The sequence below is a fragment of the Larimichthys crocea genome, chromosome XXIV (genome assembly GCF_000972845.2).
Source record: "Larimichthys crocea isolate SSNF chromosome XXIV, L_crocea_2.0, whole genome shotgun sequence".
NCBI lineage: Eukaryota > Metazoa > Chordata > Actinopteri > Sciaenidae > Larimichthys > Larimichthys crocea.
The window spans coordinates 19,247,299-19,260,295 of NC_040034.1; the positions used below are offsets into that span (position 1 = coordinate 19,247,299).

Below are 12,997 nucleotides of genomic sequence, written 5' to 3' on the forward strand. Positions count from 1 at the left end.
ACTTACAGGGAGACTTAGGTCTTACTGTAAATCCTGCTAGCATGTAATGAGACGCTGATGATTCTACCAGGTCCACACATTTCTGTGATAGAAGCAGAAGCCTAAGACAATAGGGACATCTCAGTAAGTGAAATACTACTGTCCCAGGTCCCAGAGAGGAGGCCACAGTCGGACCACACAGCGGACCAGAAATATTATTTTTCTATCAAGCAGTTCTAACCTTCTCTCCAAACAGCTAACAATTGGTGTCAGACATTTTTCTTCTTTATAAATTGATGGAAAAGTACCGTCATGCTTCATTTCGCTGGTATTTCATTTCTAAAATTTGTTGAAACAGCAACAATAGTCACGACACATTCCTCCCCCTGTAAAACCTCTGTGGTTTGTCAGCACTTGAAGCACGGAAAAGAAAAATTAGGAAAGTTGGCCCAAAGTCCATGTGATCTCATTACCCCACAAATTATGTTAGTACAACATAATATGATGTCATATCACTCCGAGATATTCCTGGAATGTTGTATGAAGAGTCGAATGGAGTGCATTTCCCTCAAGAAACCTCTTAAATTGATTTGTTGAGGTTGGAACTTGCGACATAGTGTATGCCTGTGAAATGCCTGCTGGTTTCAATCAAGACTTTCCAAAAATAAAGAAACAAATTCCTGACTGTCCTACAATTAATCTCATACGAGTTACTGTCCTGTTTATGCCTCTGCTTGGAATAGCTTTGTCACAGCAAAGTCCACACATTTTAACAAGGCTGGATTCTTTCTTTTTATTGGACATTATTGTGAAGCCTTGGGTTTTCCACTGAAATCTTGCAAAATAATGGTGGTTACTATTCTATTATAAGATAAGGTCACACACAATTTATTGCAGTCTTGCATACAGGAAAAAACATTTTGGTTTGTTGGAGACACAAACTTGTTTTACCATAAATTTCATTTGTCAAGTGGAGACAGAGCTTTGATTGATAGGCAGATCAATCTGCGGTTGCTTCTCTTGACTCCAGGAACAAGCATGCGCGACCAAACTCCCACGAGGCAATATATCACCACAAGGCAACATCAAGCATGTTTCTGAATATGTGTAAAGGGACATGACAACATACACTGATTGTGCTACATACAGCAGTTCTGAATAATTACCTGCCAACATGATTCAGTGTCTACTTTCAGAGTAAAGAAGTCTTTGTCACAGCAGGCATTTGACATAGAAGGAAAAGCACAAGTGTAATTAATAATAGTCAGCAATATTAATAACAATACCCCTCTATTCACTGCCACTTCTAAAACTTCTCTAAAATATTCTCATTATTAGGGTAATTAGTTACACTGGTGATTTTCCTGCTATGACACAAAATATACACTGTGAATATATATATACTATACTAATTTTTTAAACAGCAACATGCAATATCCTCTAAAATATTTTCACTGCCAAATATTTCTCCCTCATATGTATCTATTCAGTGTTTTCTTAATCAGGAATGCCTTGATTGCATTCACACCAGGAAGTCCAGCATTGCCTTACACATTTGGCACAGTGTCTTCCCTATCACTTCCCATCACACAATGTGAATGTTCAGTTTAGGCAAATATGAAGTCAGTCATTTTTTTCAATAAAATCGGAGGGTCACAGATCAGAAAAGCAAAACACTGCATAATCAGCATGAACTGGTCTGGTTTCTTTCTCTTTGGTGACAGCAAAGTATTTGAAGCAGGTCTATATCACTTTTGCTGGCTGTTATGTCCAGTTAGGTTGCCTAGTTAGGTGAGTGGCATCCACTATGTAGTGCTGCCATGTTCATAATTGCCGTTTATATTTGTGTTTATGTTCTCTTTAAACAGGGAATGGAAGGCTAATAGTTCTTAAGGTTTGCAATTAGTAAGAAGTGGGAGGTCAGCTATATCAGCGGGTCTCTAGTTGGCATCTGGCTGCCAGATTGGAGCTGAGAACCTGTGGATGTGGCAACGTGCACAGCTCATGTCTCACTCCGTTCACAACAGGATCTGATACACCTTCCCGTAGTTAGTAGATTTATTTCAGCAGCATGACAAGCATGCTGTCTTGTTAGGATGGTAGTTTGTATAGTAGCAGCTCCTGATTATTACAATAAAGCATATGAAAAATACGGGATCTTCTTTTTGTCTCAGGTCCTCAGCTGTCTATGGGGAAGCAAGAGGCTTTTGAGATCTTCATCAGGGACCACGAGGATCACCTGACTGTTGAAGACAACAAGAAGCTACTCAAACACAGGTTAGTGGTGTAGACAGTTTTGATAAATCCACATCCCGATATTGCCAGAGATTGCCTTTGTTCTGCAGTATGAGCACTGAGCAGTGTCATATGGGTATTAATTTTAAGCTTCCAATTATGTTTTCTCATAAATCACACAGGAAATGTGTGACAGGTCATTTTAAAGTCTCTTATAGACCACACACAAACATACACTACACATGCTTATAACGTGCATGCAACAACTTCCTTATTTGTTGGCCACTACCATTGGTGTACCTCGGAAAAACTTTTAATTAGTGGCCCGGTTCAGCTCAAACCTGCGGCCCTTTGCTGCATGTCATCCCCCGTCTCTCCTGCTACTTTCCTGTCTGCCTTCAGCTGCTCTATCAAATAGAGGTGAAAAAGCCCCAAAAATATTTAATGAAATCCATTTTTGTAGTGTAGATCTACATCCAAATACTCGAGCGAAACCATAATCAAAATGAAAACATAACTTAGTAGTTCTGTAAACGCTCTATTTCAGTGACACCCCAATAAAGCATGAAAGCACTATACCTTGGATATTGAAAAGAACATACAGTGGCCATGTTTTATTTTCATTATAACTATTTGCACCTGCACAGGCTGCTAGGTTTTCAAACTGTATTCATATCTGGAACCAGAAAAACTTGGTAAGATCAAGTAAGGGCTTGTTTGTTTTTTGAGTAACAAAGATGTGGTGTTCCAGATGTTTTATTGCCTTGCAAAATGAAAGAAATCTTTCATTGGGCATGATTATTGTTACTTTGCCACAGTCAATTCATAAAATGTCTGTCTGTGCTGTATTGTATTAACACCTGCAGTCTTTTGAACAGGTCAGCTGAAGCCAAAAGACTTGGGGCAGAACTGATCGAAGTCAGAGACAGAATAAGTAAGTTGTCTCAACATGTAAGTTGCCCTCCGGAAATCACATTACATTAAGATGCTGTGAAAACGTTCCATTTTACGTTTCATTTTCATCATCATCATTATCCTAAATGCAAACAAAAGCTGTGGTGCGAGCCCTAAAGAAAGCTGATAATTTCCATTAATCTTCTTTGGGTCCCTAAAGACACCAGCCTACCTGCCTGGAAATCGTTTATGAGCACATCACTGTCAGGGTTCTGTTTCCCTGGAGTGTAGAAATGTCGTTCAGCACATTCCTGAACGTTTCCAGGACCAAGAGGCGTTCTGATTTCCACCCACCCCGTCTTCCAACCTGTGTTTTTTACTAGCCTGGCCCAGGCTGTTTTATGATGACTCTGTAAGCACACCCATGTGTTCTTCTGGGCAATGTCCTTGACAGGTAGCCTTACTCTGCCAAAATGAGGCCTGGCATAAACCCTAGCTTCAGTCAGTGCTGACTGATTATGAAGTTTACTTCCAAGAAATCCACTGGGGTTCTGTCCAGAGTTTCTCTGTTGTTAAACATACGTGCGTACTACTGTGTGTCAACGCTTTGACACCTTGGATTGTCTTTGAGCAGGGATGGAAAGATAAAGGTGGAGTTATTGTAAAGAATGTAAACAGTAAGTCAGCTGAAATGTAATGAGGGGGATGAGGGGTTAAGAAAAAATGTTACATGATGAGAATTCTGCATGATAGAACTATTAGACCTTTAGGCTTCAAAATAAACTGCATTAATATATCAGTGAACTAGTGAAAACCATTCCCCAGCTGCACCACTGAGCACAGATTTACAAACTGACAAATTCCCTTTTCTGTAGATGTATCAATCATAAAAAAGCATCTACATCACCAAGGTGGAAAACACGAAGATGTAAACAATATCAACTCCACAGTGGCTGTAGCCCATAAACACAGTTTTCACACACACACACTGTAGTGGTTGTTGACGTCCTCCTCTGCAGAGAGTTACTGTTTGTTGTCTGAGCAGCATTCTGTCAGCGTTGTGCACTGCAGACTCCTCCACAGTCCACTCAGGCTGTCTTGTCTCGCTGTGTTCCTCAAACGGTTTTCAAGTATTCTGAGTTCAGTCGTCTCTCTGCAGTAACAACAGGGAGGATCAAAGTCAGTAGAAAGGTCGGACACACTGCATTGTGTCTCCTCTCTGGACATGGAGGTCTCCAGAGCTCTGCTCTCCTGTGGTCGCAGTCACACCAACAGCTTCTATTCTGCTGATTTGGCTCCTTTCAGACATTTTTCATGTGACTATATGACTTTATATTACCGAAGGAAAAGCAAAATCACTGATGTGTAAACAAAGACAGAACAAACTTTATTACAATAGGGAGAGCAATTGTAATGTGTGTCTGTTTATTGCTTAGTTGATTATTTAATACATTTTAAAATATAACAGAAAATGCCTCACATTTATTTGATGCAAGGAATTTTGCACAGCAATGTATCATAATAAGTCACAGGACTACGTAAAGACAAGTTCTGTCACCGGTGGCAGTAAGTTTAAATGACTTCACTGCACGTTGGTTGAATTTTCCAGTAAACTGAAAGCAGTTAAAATGTGTTATTATGGCTCAATCTGGTTTGCATTTACTATTGCAAGTTACATTTATAAATTTCCCTGGACTGTGTGTGTTTGTGGTTCATTTCACATGCCATTGAAATGGATAGGCTTGCCTCACACCAGTGCCTGGCATCATTGGTGCCTCAGATCACGCTTGGTGGTTTGGTAGCTTTGGGCTGTTACCCTCATACATGCCGGCATACTCTTACCACCCTTGGAATTTCACTTTTTTTCATCATTCAGTCCATGAGGTGCTGACACAGCCGTGCATCATGCAGAATTCAGCTATGACATCATGTTAAATATTAACTCTTCAAATGTTTTTTGATAATATTTAACATTTTGGATTCTTCTTCATCTCATTCAAATTTGGAAAAATACCCAAAAAACATCTTGATGCTGTCAGATATTATTACATTGTTAGGTACACGGAGCTGCATTCTTCCTAGATGAGAGACAGTGTTTTTAGTGGAACGTGGTTGCCTCTTCTGGATGGAAAGTAGTACCATAATATTTAGCTGTGTGTTTCCTTGCCATCTTGGAAGCCCCGCATGGAAATTTTACACTACCTGTGTCTCATGGTTAATGTAGAACATGGAAACATTCAGCATAATATAGACAAAAGCTTTGTGCCGCTTTTCCTGATGGATGTACCCAGCATGAGGGTCAGTAGCTGGGGAGAAAGAGTGAGGCGGTAGCCCGTGGAGACCTTGGTGTCTAAACATTTCCCTGGTTTACAGTATTGTTCTTGGCCACAGCATATGGCTCTGGAATCCAATCCCACTAGAGGAGCATGCGTTCCAAGCCCTTAGGTCCAAAAAGTGCGAGGATATATATTTATTCAGCGATGCACATTTTCTACAGCGTGAAAGGTGTAGGGCAGCTGGAAATGAGCAGCATCTCTTGATTTCTCTGCCACATGTGATGGAGCATCTGGTAACTTCTTTGGTATCCTGCTTTCATCCTCTACTCACCTTTTTCTGGAGTGACCCAAAGACCCAAGGACTTTGGAATAGATCTCTAGAAAGGTCTACAATGTGCGTCAGTGCCAAGAAGACTGTTCAGAAGCCTTTGCAAAGTAATATCATCGGATAAAAGTAACGTAATTTCTGCATAGAATGTGGTCTTATTAACCAACGGCCACTAGCTTTTACGTGACTGTTGCTGAGATTTACTTGCAGTGCTAATGTTATCAGCTGCTCATTAGAGTGGTTTATGTGATGTTCCTGGTTTAGGTTATGGCCTAAGACAACACTGTCATGAACACAGCTGTCCAATAAAAACACAGAATTCCACTCTCAGTTTAGTATTAATAAACTTTTATATGTTTCCTTTTATATAATGCAACTCTTGTGGTGGTTGTTTATTAGTCAAATTATACTTGTGCACTTTTCCAAGATTTTCATGTTACTCTGTGCACTGACTTAACGACACATTCATTCTTCAAATACACTTGAATCGACACCCACCCGATATTAAGAAGCTGGACAGTATGTGTGATCCTTGGATCTCGTGCTCGCTGTGGTATTTGTGTGGAATATCACATTTAACCTCCAAGCCACAAAAATCACCAAATATTTATTGAGGCTTGTAGCTTGAAACCAGTCCTTTAAGACGACGGCACGTCTCCTGACGTTGTGGGGGGAAACCCTGCATGGTTTGGAAGAGGCTGTGGTGTCGAACCCACAGTCTTGTCCTGGACGAGGTATAGGAGCACTCGACTGTAATGAAGTATTGCAGTAAGCACACCGCACACCACTATTATTTGACATGTAATTCTTGTCATTGATGGTCAGAAATACTGTTGGAATTGCAGTCAATCTTCAACAGGATGTCCTGACCGAATCATCTGTAATGTTTGACTCTTCAGTCATCGCTGACATATGTATAATTTTAGCAGTATGGCCAACAGAGTTTATTCTCACCCCATATTTAAGATTGCTTGAGCAAAATATTGCACATGTAATCTAGGATTGGGAATAATTTAGGCATGAAAGCACATCCAATTGTTGTACCTTGACCCTGACAAATATAGTCATCATGTGTAACTGCTTGGCCTTGGGGTTTTTTTAGAAAAGCTTTAGTCCATGCCATGACTGATGTAAGCCACACAGGTAGTGTTGAACCCATGTGCTATGTATGTTGCTGCTATCATCCTGTCGACATGGCAAACTCACGGCATAAATATTTCTTAATCCTTTTTGTGTTATATGTGAAAGAAGGAGACTGTACGTCCATTAGTTGTGATTCATGTTTTATCTGTTATAAGGCATCTCAGTTCACATCAATTCTCAGCTAACCTAACTACTGACGTTGTATGAAGACACATGGCTTGTGAGGGGTTCGCAAACCCTGGTTCTTACTCTATAGGCATTAGGAAAAACACTATCATTATGGCCGCAATATGTCTCTGTGTATCATTTGTAACGTTTCACATCATCCATTCTCTTCTCCACTGTCTACTGAAACCCCCAATAGTGGTCTCCACTTAAAAAAGTGTTTGTGAGGAGTTTTAAAAGATGAGCTGGTCTGTGTGTTGCATAAGCAGATTGCAAACAGTTTGAAGCATTTATCAGTGGAACGTTGAGAGATGATATAAAAAAAATTCAACTTGAAGTCTGTGATAAGAATGTTATATTTTATTAACCCCAGGACTGCTATAAGAGACTGAGCTTTACTCAAGGTCACTTCAGCAGGACAGATGTTTGCCTTAAACGCTTTGAGTGTCATTAACTTCTTCTTCTCTAATCCAACTGTTTCATGGCACCATGAGAGGTGTTGCATGGAAAGGTAGCTTCCTACACCCCCTTTTTTTTTTCTTCCTTTTTTTTTTTTGCAAAGCGATACTTCATCTGGATTTCTCATTTTTGGAGCTTGGACGTCAGCTTTTAGATTGGCGACAGGATCATGTTACAAAAAGAGCTGCAGCACAGCACTGTCTACATGTGTATAAGACCTGAGGGACTGTAATGGAAACTCACCACAGAAGATACTGCCTCCCAATGTCTCTTTTATCTTTCAGTCTGCCTCATAATTATTCTGGTCATTCACTATCACTGTCTTTGATCTCAATGTGAAATGACCTAATTTTGTTGTGTTGGCGTAAATGTAACCCTAAACGCTCTTACACAAACAGTGTGGACTTTTAGTCTCAATAGAAATGGCCTCAGATATGGCCTACACAATATGTTTTAGTCGATTAGTTTTACAGTTGTCCTTTGCCACTAAAGCACTGCACCACTGATTAAATATCTTCTCCAGGTTTACCCCTCTGACTTCCAACTTGACTCTTCAAATGTCAACTGAAAGAATGAATCAAGCCCTCACCAACGCAAGCGCAGTTTTTGTTATCTTTATAATACTGAACTCCATTCAGAACAGCATCACTGATCACCTTCAATAGGGCAATTAACTACCTCGAATAAAGGAAGAGAGACAGCAAAAACAGAAGAGAAGACACAAATTACTTAACAATATGTCAACAGTGTTACTGCCATAGGAGAGAGGCAGCGACCCAAAAACCCTGCCTCATGTTGCTTCCAGGCTCCCTGGAGTCACAAGAGTTCATTCTGAGGACTGTGGAAGTGTGTAACCCAGCAGTATGTCCCGTCTTAACTTAACATAATCTTCTTCTTGGTCTAATGAAAGACGCTATTGAGTTGTATTATTGGAATTTTAGGATCTAGTGTGTTTGGAGCTTGACTTCTGTAGCTTAGGTTTCTTGACATACCGCTTAAAAGTACTCCATTATTGTGGATTAGACACACATATCTTGACCTCAGTCAGTCACTGCAGCCAGTCATCTCTTCCCCATGAACAACACTGGAAAACGCGTCATTGCAGCTAACTGAAACTAAGATGATTAAAACTGTTGTTGCTGCACACGGTAGTTCTCGTGTCATGGATTCTGAGAAGTGGAGCTGGTGCACCAATTGAAAGACCGTGCTGCTTAAATGGTTCCTGTTGTTTTGTTGAACAGTTAACAGCCATGCTGCATTGTAAATATCTTGCAATATATTGGAAGTATCAGGTGACAGGACACGAATACTGCCTGCAGTAATGATACTACTTCTACATCTTTGGTCATACATAAAACATTGATGGAAAGTTCTCACTATAATTCTTACTTATAATGCTATTGTTGCTGGTTGGGTTTTCTTCCTACTTCCTTAACACTTTCATTTTCAATTGATGAAAGTGGCGTTGTGTGACTCTTGTCCGTCGTGCAGTGCACTCAGTGAATAAGGTTGCGGCATGTACAAAACAATACAAGACACAGATTTCCACAATCTGTTTTTTTACAATTCGATATTAGTATTTGTTGACAGCCCTACTTGTGTCTGTGATGATTTATGTTCTCCCACCACCATTCCAACTCCTCCACTCATGGCCTCTTATTCTCACACTTGATAATGGCACATATCGCATGCAGCATTTTGCATCTTGGTGTTATGGGATCTGTATGACATCACTTTAAAAGTGGACTTTATTGTATCCCCACTGAACACTGAACTTTGTTTTATTGTGCAGCACCCTCAGGAACGGTCTATTCTCGCAATAAATCACCCTATATGCTTTGATGTAGGCCTCTCCTCAGAATAATACTATGTGAGAACACTTTTTAGGTTTTTAGAAGAATTTTATGGGGGGTTGTAAATCGTGTTTTAAAGTGTGAACTTTAAGTGTCATCCAAAGACAGACGAAGATAGTGATAATGTAATGTACAAGCACAGGAATAAAGTTGAAGAGTTGGTTGATTTTTTTTCCCTTCCCTCTGTCTTTCTCAGATGAGTTGAAGACGCAGTTAGTGATGCAGAGGAGGCAGAGGGCAGCTCATGGTAAGATCAAACTGACAATGGATTATTCCCACAGCAAAACCTGAACCATGTGTCTATAGAAGAGCAGCATAATATCTAACTCCATCTGCGCACACACCAGCTGTTAAACAATGCATGTACACTTGAAAAATCATGGAAAAATGTAAACATTAGAACAACTGAAAATCCAGGTTTACCCCTCTGACTTCCAACTTGACTCTTCAAGTGTCAACTAAAAAGGATGAATCAAGCTGTCACCAACGTAAGCACTGTTTTTCATCTTTGTAATGCTGAACTCTATGCAGAACGGGGTGGTAAACATTGTGAATACATTGTGGGTGCTCTTGAAGGCAGTGCCCACTTCAAAGCCTTTGCAGTAGGCCTCGCTGACTGAAAGCTTAGTGACCAAAGACTGGGCGTCGTGACTCCTTCATTTACTCTTCTCTGACTGTTTTGATCAGTGACATAAATGCTTTGATGAAGAAATCCGGTTGTAAAAGACACAAACATCTCCCTCCAGTTCAGACGCCAAATGCTTTTCTTGTTATTTTGAGTCCAGCATCAGAGAACACTGGCTTCTATTATCCGGGACAAGTATTTAAAACATTATCTTAGAATAAAGGGACATGCATTCATATGCACACAACACATGCTTGCTAGCTTCTGGAAACAAACAAACAAACAAACAAAAATTGTATTTCTGAATTTCAGATTTTTTCTGCAGTATGTCCACATGTTTGTTCGTCTTTAAAACATTTGTCATGCCTTCTGCCTGTCCAACTCTGCCATAGGTGTAATGGAGAATCACACAGAGGCTGAAGAGGAGGTCGACCCGGTGCAAGAAAAACTATGCATACAGATCAAGCAGGAAAATAAGGCGTGAGTGTAGTGAAAGTGGATTTTAGTTTATTACTATAACAAATGTTTTCTCCCAAGACCCCGCTTAGAGTGATTAGATACAGCAGACACTGCGTAACGTGGACAAAAGATGAATTTGGTGCTGATAAAAGTATGTGCCGTCAGGTTCAAGAACATCGTTAGCCACCTGAAAGCGTTAAGGACAGAGATTGAGCACCTGCAGCTGTTGTTGGAGAGGGCGAAGGTCAAGCTCCAGAAAGACTTCCTTAAGTGGTGGAGCCAGGAGGCTTCCAGTGTGCAGGTGACTTACCTTACTTTTATCTGCCTATCTATGTGACAACACCACATAAAGCTTCTGTCAACATGACATAATGACAACACTAGTGTGTCAAAGACATGTTAGTGACATTAGACAGGAAGGCTTTTTGTCTCCATATTTATGGATGTTTTCTTTTGTGCATTTTCTGAATATTGGCCTCTATAGGCACATTAGTGTGTGTGTGCAAGTTGATATGCATGTGTGTCTTGACTTTGGAGGCTTTTATGGCACCAGTGTGACCCTTCCAGCCTCTGTTTTGCATCACGTTGAATGGGCCCTGGTGGGAAGATACGTAGGAGGCGAGTACACGGAAACACATTTGTAGAGTTTTCCATGTGGCCCAAACAAGGGCCTGGAGAGCAGCTTAGAGGCAAGACAGCAAGAGCATCAATGCAGTCTTAACAATGACAACATGTTCAGGAGGGTTCTCAGCAGCACAGTGGGGGATAATAAGTGAGTCAGTCTCAAAAAAAATCATTTTGTGTGCGAGCATGAATGCTTAAGAGACTTGTAGAGTATAATGAAAGACGACGCTTGTGAAAGCTCGGAGAGAAAGATGAGTTAACAATTCCCAGATTATTAATAATCCTGACTCAGAGACAACTAAGTCTCTGGTCTCACACACTTTGCTCGCCTTTGAAAGCTGTTGCACACATTTCAGAAACCAACCACAAAGAAGATAGATTAAGCGGAACATCTGACCAGCAGACACCGCTGGCATCTAGTCTTTTGGTTTTGATCTTATGAATGGAGAACGATATCTCACTCACATCTGAGCAAGGTTTGAGAATTTATCACTGAATGACAAATGGAAGAGGAAGTCTGACAGACAGGCCTTACATATGCAGTTTTGGTCTTCCGAGCGGGAAGGAGGCCGTTTTTCCTGCCAGTATACTTATATTCAACAGCTTTGTTCGACCATTTATTGCTCTGTTTTTTGGAAAACTACACATGTAGCTGATTAAACTTTAAGCAAGAGGTATGACAGAGCAAGAGGACACAAAATACCTGAGTTCCCCCTAGTTAAATATGGCCACATTGTGTCTTGACTGTTGTGCTTACTTACCAGAAATGTTTCACTAATTTCTCAATCGATGTTACTAGGACTCTGAGTCAGAAGCCGCAGCCAGATGTCACGCAGCACCGCCAAGTGGAACCTTGCAGCCATCTTCACCTGGCACTCCAGGATTTCGGTGAGACACCGACTGCTTTTTTTGTCTCTCTTTCCGTCTTTCCATCCCTCCAGCAGATGTAAATATGCACCTCGATGCGATGGTCATGTCATTAAGCGTTCAATTTGCATCTCTGCTGAGCCGATTGGTTGCATGCAGAAAGCAGGCATGTTACAAAGAGAACAACTTCCCGTCGCTGACTCATTTCCACACAATTCATTAACGTTATTTTTACCCTCTCACCATCTGTGCCTGAATAGCATTTGATTAATGTCCAACAACCTGCAGTTCTTCTGCGTCTGTTTCCATGGAACAAATATTGAACAAATGTTGAAAGGCCATCGTGTTTGTTTGCTTCATGGCGACATTAGTAGGGGAAGTGGTTCACAGTCTAATTAGCTATTTAGCAGTGATACAGTCAGTATTTGACATCTCATGTCTGCCACAAGTCTGCCTTGACAAATGTTTGGACATCATGTCACATTCACAGAAACAAAGTATTTGTCCAGACTATTTGTCCAGGCTGTGTGTACTCATTGACCATCCTCTCCAGTCAGACTACATTGGGGTATCTGCAGGTCTGGAAGTCTTGAAAAGCATTGAATTGCTCAAAAGGTCTTGTGAAGTCTTGACTCTGTCATATATGTTCTCTTGCCTGTTGTGTGTTGCAGTAATGTATATCAATATTAATATTAAATTGTATTAATGTGGTATTAAAAAGGCCTTTGACATGGTGAACTCTGTGGAAATCTCTTTGCACTGTTGCTCCCTCTTGTGGTTAAATCAGGCACACACTGGTGATGACACTGAAAAACAAAGAGAGAATGGCATTGAGTAAAGACAGCATGAGTGCGTCATGGTGATTCATAAGGACATTATGCTGTATAATGACCATCTGTTGGATTATGCTCTTGTAACTTGTTCTATAGCACACCTAATGTGAGCAGTGCAGTGAGATACTCTCCGGTGGGCCAGGACCCAAATCCAAACAGCTCCACTGCTTCTGTTCAAGATCTCAGGTTAGCCCAGTTTCACTTAATCCTTTAAATGTACTGTAAGGTATGACTGCATTATACTATACGTTACACTT

General features: G+C 40.6%; 1 protein-coding gene across 3 annotated transcripts in view; it reads left to right on the forward strand.

Moving 5' to 3' along the window:
- Positions 1-12,997, forward strand: part of kif6 (kinesin family member 6) — a 58,583-nt gene that overhangs the window by 43,262 nt on the left and 2,324 nt on the right. For all 3 annotated transcript variants that reach the window (XM_010736414.3, XM_027274542.1, XM_027274543.1), the window contains 7 exons: positions 2,154-2,256; positions 3,093-3,148; positions 9,529-9,579; positions 10,350-10,437; positions 10,582-10,717; positions 11,840-11,928; positions 12,837-12,926. In XM_010736414.3, coding sequence (XP_010734716.2) covers positions 2,154-2,256; positions 3,093-3,148; positions 9,529-9,579; positions 10,350-10,437; positions 10,582-10,717; positions 11,840-11,928; positions 12,837-12,926 — 613 coding nt within the window. The remainder of the gene's footprint in view (positions 1-2,153; positions 2,257-3,092; positions 3,149-9,528; positions 9,580-10,349; positions 10,438-10,581; positions 10,718-11,839; positions 11,929-12,836; positions 12,927-12,997) is intronic.